The sequence below is a fragment of the Strix aluco genome, chromosome 6 (genome assembly GCF_031877795.1).
Source record: "Strix aluco isolate bStrAlu1 chromosome 6, bStrAlu1.hap1, whole genome shotgun sequence".
NCBI classification, from domain to species: domain Eukaryota; kingdom Metazoa; phylum Chordata; class Aves; order Strigiformes; family Strigidae; genus Strix; species Strix aluco.
This window is the reverse complement of record NC_133936.1, coordinates 11,363,952-11,373,003: the sequence shown is the minus strand read 5'-3', so window position 1 is coordinate 11,373,003 and position 9,052 is coordinate 11,363,952. Positions and strand designations below refer to the sequence as shown.

The following is a 9,052-nucleotide window of genomic DNA, read 5'->3' as shown; positions in this document are numbered from 1 at the left end:
AGCACCGCGGGGCACAGCGGCCGCTTGGCCCAGGGGATCACAGTCGCGGTGCTGCGCTTGCACGGGCTCCTCCGAGAAGCCGGTGTCACAAGCAGAGCTGTTTCCAGTGCCCGAGCGTACAGCGGCCGGGCGCTGGGTCGGGCAGACCCCGCTCTCCCTGCGTTACCCTTCCGAATCAAGTCGTGCCGCAAAGTAGAATTACCCGTTTCCATCGTTCTCCATGAGAAATACAACTGTGCAAGATTGCAACGAAAAAGAGTATTTTCCTCAGACCAAGGTGTCAGCTAGCTGAGACATTGCCAACCGAGTGCTTAGGGCTTCCCCTTGCGAAGGTTACAGTTTTCAGCTATTTCTTGCTGTGTATTTTACTAATATGCCTAAATATGAGACACTAAAATAGTAGATAAATGAAAATTTCCCCCCCAACTTCACTGGAAGTGCACTGAGGAAATGGATAACAACCAAATGTCATTAAATTAAATTAAGCAGGGGTGGAGGTTAGCTGCCGAGCAGAGCCATGGGCATGCCTTTGTTTCTGAGTGGGCAATTAATCCTTTGTTTCCTAATGCACTGTTCTCTCAACGGTTATCCCAGGCACACACTCTCCTCCCTTGCTGTAACCCAGGCAAAATACCCATCTTTTGACTGCAATTCAGGTAGATTTATTCCTAAACTGTACACCTATGATTCAAAAGTAAAGATCTGTACAGCTGGTTATAGGATAAAGGGTTGGGAGCTTTCAGTGACAGTCAACAGGTCTCCGCTGCAAAACTCAGCCTGCGAAACTGCCACAGATAAAATGGAAGCTGGTGAGTTACCAGATAGGGGTCTGACATCGGTGAACTGGCTTACTGGGACAGAAAGTGACATGAGATACCAAAAGATTTGATCTTCACAGCTTGTTTCAGTGTGCAGAAAAGCATGGTCATTTAGGAACAACTGAAGTTGGTATCTTAATGCATAGAAAAGGGAGGAAGCTTGAAACAGTGTAAAATGTGGAAACAAATACAGTAAAACAAAGCCACAGTAGGAAAGACATCCCAACCTACATGGAAACCAAACAGTTCCCAATACTAAGAAATCTGGAAGTCAAGATGGTAAAGTAGTACTGCCTATTCACAATATGGGAATCTTAAAAAAAAAAGAAGGTGGCATGGGGTCCAAATCACCCCAAATCATGGCATTGCTGGGAAGCTCCTAAATTTAAAAAAATATACAACTGTACATATCTAAAATAGGAGAGAAACCTGTACAGAAGAATGCAGAACTAAGCAGATGGCATTTTTATATTTTATTTATTGGTTATATTCAACAGCCTAACAAAAATGGTTTAACTCACTAATAGTTATGGCTGCATTAAGGGAAATCTATTTGTTTCACACCACCACAAAAGTAATTAACAGCCTAGTTAGACAGCGCAGAGTGCCAACAAAGTATCTTTATAATACAATTTAAACCATATATTGGAAACAATGGGAAGAATATTGGAATATGGAAGTTTTAACGTTCCAGAGCTAACTTAAAAATTGTATTTAAACATGATGGCAGGCACAGAACCAGGACCCCATTACCAGAGCTGACCACAGGCACTGTTACTTTCCATTTGCTCTAAGGTGGCTCTGAGCATTCAGCACTTCTGCAGGTTAAAAACACAGCAGCATCCATGCACCCCCTCATACATCATCCATACTCATTTCATGTTTAAGACCCAAACCACTAATGCTATTTCTATCCTGAAAAGGAAAAGCAGCAGAAGATCATAGCTCAGTCACAGCTGATATTGTAACTGCTGCATAAAAATCTTGCAGCAGATGGGTTACACGATGCTATCCATGATGACAGAAGTAATAACACAAAGCTAAAGCAAGCATTTGATTGAATAAAAGCTAGTAGTGTATCTGTTGGTTTTGGTGGTCAGACTGAAGACTTGTGGGAAAAAGTGCAGATCAGACTCACTGGTAAAATAAGATACACAAATGTGATATTCGACAAGCGCAACAAGTACTGATGCTGCACTCACAAGACCCAAATTCTGTAAAGGTTACTCAGAGGGAACTGTTATTCAAGAAACTAAATTATGTGTAAAGAACGTATATCATTTGATGAAAGATTACTTTTCTTAGCTGACTGCATAATACAAGTGATTTAGTAGAGCAATTGAACAAATTTGACTTCTTTCTTCTTAGCACAGCAGTTGAATAAAGTTGACTTCTTCTTGGTCCTTACATAGTAAATTAACTGGTATGTGTTCAGTTATTACACTTAAGAGCCAACAGTTGACGAATTTCTTTATTCAATTCCTTTTGCTTTCAATTCTGATCGAACGCGCTGCAGATAATCAGGATCAGGGTAACCAAAACTAGGAGAAGAAGAAAATAATTGTTTGGGCTACTTCTGCAATGAAGCACTTGACACAGAACCTGCTCGTGAAAATCTCCTAAAACATTCACAAGTTGTATGCACTTACTTCTTGCTTCATAGAGAAAACAGACCCTATTTTGCAGGTCAGAGAGGTGGTACAGACAGGGTAAAGCTAAAAACTTAAGAAAAAGGACTGCTGAATTTGGTTGTCCAAACTGATACTAAGAACTTGATTTTCAAAGCTGCCTGCTGTCTCACTCAAAAGTGATAGGGCGCTTGGGTATACATCTTTCCAAAAATCAGACCTGAAGTGTATCCAAGTGAGCATTCAAAACATGAAAATAATGGCACCTCTGGATTTTAGGTGGTGCATCAGCAAAAGCGTGCATGAAGCAAGTGATAACTAGGGAGAGCAGGGCAGGCGGGGGGGGATAATGTAAAACTGGTACTTTTTTGCTTTTTTATGATTCTAGCCCAGGAAGGAGGATCTGGACACAAATCTGGAGATCTTGCAAGAAGATACCTGCCCCTGAGAGGCTGAAACAAGCTTGAAAGGACTGTTCCAAGACTCCTTCTTGTCTCTGTAAGAATTTTTCCAGGAGCCAGTTTACTGATATAACCTATAGTTAATCATAGCTTTAGGAATGGTCAACTGTATGTGCATTAAGAGGTCAAATACAGTGATCCTGACCGGGAAACCATTATTTATTGAGGAATTAGTGATCCACATAACAGTTAACCAGGGCAGGCCCAGGCCTGCCGTGCTGCACATTCAGCATGGCCTTCAGGCCTGTGTTGTGCTGTGTGTGGGATGTGGCCGCGGGACAGGCTCAGCTAGCTCACTCTGGCAGAGCGGTGCTGCGGGCAGCTCCCCCTCAGTACTGGTGATTACACCACCTGGGTGTCCTTGCCTTTATCTACAAGTGCAGCATGTCCTCAAGAAATGCTGAATAGAGTTGTCTTTTACTAAGAAAATCCTGTAATAGCTCGAATGACCAAAATGTGTTAACCCTTTCTATGGACAGGGTTGGCATGGCATCCTGTGCTCTGATCGCAGGCACACCGAATGCTGGGCAACTTGGGGTTCCCAGTATCTAAAAGGACACAACTGTATCTATACCCCATTCCCTTTCTTCTTGTTGTTAGCTCTAATAAGTAGAATTTCAAATCACATTTTGCAGAGTCTGCTGTCTTTACTGGGATCATAATGGACCAGCACCTCCTGGTGAAAAACAGCAGGTAACAGAAGAGGCTGAGATCACGAGTCCAACTTTAGCTGCTATCAAGAGCTTGCTGTCCTGTCCTAGAAGTAGTTTATAATCAGAGCAGTTATTAACTGAGTAGGTGCTTTACACAACTCACTGGTGAATGAGTGGCCTGAGGGGCAACAGAAGACTAAGCTCATCCTTGTTCCAGCTGCCCAAACTGGTGAAGGTGATTCAAGTCTGGATCCATAGAGCAGTCCCCAGTCACTTTGTTAGTGACAAAATCTGAAAGCTCTAATATGGAAAATATTCAGGGTAGCCTTCCTGACACATCTGAGTAGCAATAAAATTACATAAAAAGAAGCCTACTTACTTGGTAGGTCCTCCAGTCGTGGAAGTTTTGTGGTGAATATCATTCCATGTGATAACACCTTCTGCACCAGTAGTACGTGACCGTCCCACTGTAAAAATCAGTTTTTGGCTGAAGGCTTTATTGAGGAGCCACAGAATTTCTCGCCCTTCCTCATTGTCAGGTAAATATGCTGTTCGAGAAGTTGCAGCATAATGTTTCCCTGGGTTTGGATGGCTTTTCTGTTTTGTGGAAAAACAAAGCAAAACCACGTTTTATATCATAAATGCTTTGAAGTGTGAAAATTACACATCCCAGCTTTCACAATACTTTTTATCCTGTCTGATTCAGAAGGACATAGCATGACTGATGACTGATTTTGAGTTTTTTTCTCATTAGATAATTTCCTTCATTTTTCATTCACATTTTCTTGTCATCACTCATGCACCCATTGTTATTTTTAAATTTGTTTTTTCTTTTGCTCTCTCAAATGCATGTCACCCCACCCCCGACTTTTTCATGTATCCCATCTTCAGTCCTAGTCGTAACTCTAAGCACATAACACAAGCTGATTTCTCACCTGGAAAGCTTACAAGCCAGCTTGCTATTCATTTTCATCCACTGGTGACAGCAGCTAAGAGAATGCATCAGACAATCCTCACTGCACTTGTTTACATAATATCGCTCCATAGATTTCAGTTCAGTTATTCCCAACGCACAAGACAGGTAGCTCTGTCCCAGTGCATATAAAATGGGTGGCTACCATTTAACTATTTAATTCCTACTGTATTACTTAGTCACACGCAAAAATACTGAATTAAATACTTGCAGATTTGTACACAACAAAGGAATGTCTCTCCTGGACATGCATTAAAATGATTAAAAAAATGTTAATTTTACATCCATGATTGGTTTTGTTGTGGTAAAAATATCTTTTATGAATCTTTAAATATACTTACGGTTTGAATACCACTGTGCATATTGTATGTAATCATAATAGTACCACAAGTGGGATAACCAGGGAGACATGAAGGCAGTGTTATACTTGACATTGTTCCCTCTGGTTGGTCTCCTTTCATGAGTCCATAGATCATACCACAAACCGGACAACTTGGCTTATAAGTCATGGCCTGGTCAATGCAACTTTTGCAAAACGCATGACTGCACCTTTTCAGTATTTCTTTATTATTAATTCTCTCCATGCAAATCGGACACACATCTTCGTCATCTTGTTCTGTCTTTGCCTTAGCCTGTCCTTCAGAAGAAAGATTATTCTTTTGCCTGACATTGTATTTCTTCTCAGATGCTACCATAGCTCCTTGGTACCTAAGATCAGAGGACAATGATGTCCTATTTTTAGTTTGTGTTGAGTCTTTAATGTCAAGAAGGTTCATAATGTGCTTTTCAGCCTCATAAAGATGGTTTGGTAAACCACTTAAGATGAATTTGTCCTCCTTCTTCTTAAGTTTTACATGCAGGTCTTCCAATACTTTTCTGTTAAGTAGCATATTTAATCTTTTCTTCTGATCTTCTGAAAGCTTCAAGCTGATGAGTTTTTCTGTTAACATTGCAGAGGCACTCTGAAATGCACTGATGAAATTTTCAGTAGCATGTGAAGACATATCAGAAGTTTTGCTCCTAGGTGTAAATACTATGAGCATTGTGTGACCACGTGATACGTCTTTCTTTTCTATTGCTGTATCAAATTTGTCTTTAATGTCTTCAATTACTCTGTTTAATATTGTTTCCAACAATTTAAACACAGAAGCATCAACTTCAATTCCATTCCTGTATTTGTACCGTTCAGATGATATCTTCATATTTTTTTCAACTTGGCTGTTCTCACCTTCCTCTGCTAGAAATTTTTTGGCATCTGAAATCTCACTTGCTGGACCACGGAGTAGCAACTGATTCCCTTCCTCTTTGGCAAGAAGATTACTAAACCTAGCATTTAATTTCATTATTGTTTCATTTAATGTGTAACTGTTTGCTATGGGAATTTTTTCCTGTTTCAAACCTTCTACACTTTTCTGGAAAGTGCTGATAAAAAAATCATTAGCTTCTTGTACTGCTGCAGGACTTTTATCAGAAATCAAGCATACTGATGTGGTTCCATTGTAATGTTCTTTACTTCTTATATACACTCCAAAACGTTCACGTAGTACTTTGATTTGTTCTTTGCAGGTATGACTGAAATATTCATAGAGAGCTGACAGAACTGTAAGCTCATTCATCTCTTCAGTATTCAGACCATTTTCATCCTTCAAACTATTCTTACTTTCAGAATGTGAAAAACCATGGGTTGGGTCACTGCCTGCAAGAACATCCTTAAAGTAGTGATAAGCTTTTTCAATATCTGTAAAATCGCCTGTCAACTTCTCAGAGCCAGCGATATCAGGATTTTCTTCTCTTTTTAAATTTGGACATATAATGGTAATTTTCTCCCTTTGTTGTTCAGTGAACATACTGGTATTCAAAGTTGCAGATACTGTAAGAAATATCTGAAGAGAAGACAAGAATATACCAATTATTTGTTTTTTCTATGGTTCTCTGCTTGCTGCTTCTACATTTTGAGTAAGGAAAAGCTCTGTACATCTCAGTAGGGACAGATTACTGTAGACATTTGCACATAATGTTTCTTTTCTGTCACGTATACTGACATTACACACACCCCTAAGTAAAACAATCAGCTTTTAAGTCAGCAGCAAAAATGAAATTTGTTAATGTCATCAGCATTTCAGGAACAAAGACAACAACTTTGCTACTTAGTTTGAGACTGTGACCAGTACCCTCTGCTTATGACCTCTGGTAATATGGTTAGCCTAACTAATGCCATTTTATAAGGTAGACGGCCATTCTCTGTGATTGAGCTGGTCACATATTAGTCCCTTTTCCCCTCATTATCAGTCCCTGAAGGTCCTGCATACCAAGAAGACAAAGCAAACAGATTTCTTCTTCCCCTCCCTATCATCCTCAAGGTTCCTGGGCACCAGGCCAACTACTCCCCTCCTTACCAGCCTTGAAGGTCCCAGGCACCTCGCCAACCAGGTGGTGATGACCCCACCACAGAACAGGGAAGTGTAACCATATGCAGAGCACTGTCTACAAAATCAAGGAGTTACAAGTCCTAAGTGGGAACTTGGACCGCAACTGCTGCTGGACAGTGAGACCCGTGATCCCCGGTGGTCAGGGACACCTCCACCACTCTCTGCTTCCTCCAAGGACTGAGTGAATGACTTGTATTATGGGTTTTCCAAATCTAGATTATTGTTATATCGATACAGCAAGCCAAGTATTAAGATTTGACATGATCTACAGAGGGTCCAAGTGATTAGAAACCATAATTTTATAGCACAGCTTATCTTAAGTGCTACACTACTGATAAAATTGTAGTACACCAATTCTGCTAGTAGAAATCCTGTGCTATTTTGATCATTAATTCTATGCTACACTAATCACAAAATCCTGTTTAAAAAATCCAGTGCTTTAATTGTAACTACAACTTAGTGCCATCATCATTCTGCCAGTGATCCCCAGAAGAATGTGTCTGTCTCCTTAGTGTCAGGTGACAGAGACATGCCATGTTTTAACAGCACATAGAAGTTATATTACATTGTTCTTTAATTATATGAGACTTTAAGTTTTCTCTTACTACCTTTCTTTAAAAACTTCCCAAAAGTCATGCTTTAGTAACTCAGGGTTAAGACAGAAAATAGGATTCTGAAAAATAATAACAAACATGTTCACATCTCTACTTTGCACAGACAGAAGGATAGTGAAATTTGCAGTATACTGCTACAGATGTCAGATAACCACTATAGTAGCACATGCTATACCACAAAAGCTACATCTGTGCTACTCTGCAAAACAGTAAACCTTCCGGGCCAGATATCGGTGTCTTGGTACAGCCACATCCACATCGTAACATGTAGCCTGGCCCTACACCATGTCCCCAACACACAGCTGATCTTTTCTGCATGACTTAGTTCAAAGTGTCTGAAATAGTGTTTGCTGTGCTACATCCCATCAGAGCAGATTTTTTTAACACTGAGGTAAGGGATGGAAGTAATTAGGGCTGTCTGAAGGTGTAAAACATGCTGAAACAGCGTTAGAGGTCTGCATAGCAGGAAGTTGATCCAAATCTCACAATTTTTCCACCTTTTGGGAGCAGTCCTTGGTGCATACTATCCCCCAAAACCTGCCAGGGTGGCTCTATAGAGAGGAGTGGTTGGCATGTGGCAAAGCCAAACTGGAGAACATGCTGCCTGTTAACATGTGTGGCTGACCTGTGGTTCAGCACTCCAAAGCTGCTTTCCTGCCCCCATTTTACCGAGTAAGATAATGTAACTGGCATTTGCTTGGCATGAAATATTGAAGTGCAACATAAAGCAACACAAAGGACTCCTGGAACTACAAGTGGGGCAGGTTGTGACACTGCTTGTTACTACTCTTCCTGATGTACCTTTTTGGTAATGACTTCTCTTGCCGTGTGTCCGTGGCCTTTGGCTGCCTGCTGCTCTGTGAACTTCTGCAGAGGTGAGGAAGAGCCGGAAGGGACGGAGTAGCTGGGGGAGGCCTGCGCTGTAAATGGGCTCTGGCTCAGGTGGCCTTCTCCCGGCTGGATGACTATCTTCAGACGTGTGGCACCAACGTCCAGGACATGGTCTGGGCGGGATTCCACGCTCTTCTTATCTGCAGTAATTTGGGGATAGGCAGATAAGGCTGACAAAGTTACCCAAAAACTTGATGGCTAGAAGGGGCCACCGAGACCGCCTGCTCTTTGCCTGCCTGCGCACTGCTCAGGGGCACAAGATGGTGCCCTCGGCAGCCATTTCCCCCCCCCCCCCCAGGCGCGGGACTTGAGCGACAACAGCACCCCCCGGGGCGGCCGGGGCTCAGCCACACCCTCACCCCTCAGTGCCGGCGGCAGGGCCGGGCCGGGCCCTCTCCCCCCTACCTTGCTCCTTCATGAAGTGCACCCAGTAGGTGCCGGGCTCGGAGCCCGCCCGCACCTCGCACTCGCCGCCCCCCGACCGCTTGGCGGACTGGAAGTAGCTCTGGAGCTTGAGGATCGCCTTCTCGCCGGCGGCGGGCGCGGGGCAGAGCCGCACCAGCAGCGACGCCGCCGCCATGATGC

At 42.4% G+C, this 9,052-nt stretch overlaps 1 protein-coding gene across 1 annotated transcript; it reads right to left on the bottom strand.

Annotated features, from left to right (window-relative positions):
- Window positions 1–1,278: 1,278 nt before the first annotated feature.
- On the bottom strand, window positions 1,279–9,049 carry DTX3L (deltex E3 ubiquitin ligase 3L). Its single transcript, XM_074828647.1, has 5 exons — window positions 8,873–9,049; window positions 8,378–8,607; window positions 4,875–6,416; window positions 3,940–4,157; window positions 1,279–2,359 (listed from the first exon to the last, which is right to left on the bottom strand). The coding sequence occupies exons 1-5, from the start codon at window positions 9,045–9,047 to the stop codon at window positions 2,290–2,292; spliced, it is 2,235 nt and encodes a 744-aa protein (XP_074684748.1). The 5' UTR covers window positions 9,048–9,049; the 3' UTR covers window positions 1,279–2,289.
- Window positions 9,050–9,052: the final 3 nt, after the last annotated feature.

Excerpts from the sequence above, each read along its gene's own strand:
- DTX3L (XM_074828647.1), bottom strand. The coding sequence starts at position 9,047 with ATGGCGGCGGCGTCGCTGCTGGTGCGGCTCTGCCCCGCGCCCGCCGCC. Across the intron at positions 6,417-8,377 it reads GAGAAGTCATTACCAAAAAG|ATATTTCTTACAGTATCTGC; the intron begins GTACATCAGGAA and ends TCTTCTCTTCAG. Across the intron at positions 4,158-4,874 it reads TGCACAGTGGTATTCAAACC|AAAAGCCATCCAAACCCAGG; the intron begins GTAAGTATATTT and ends TCCACAAAACAG.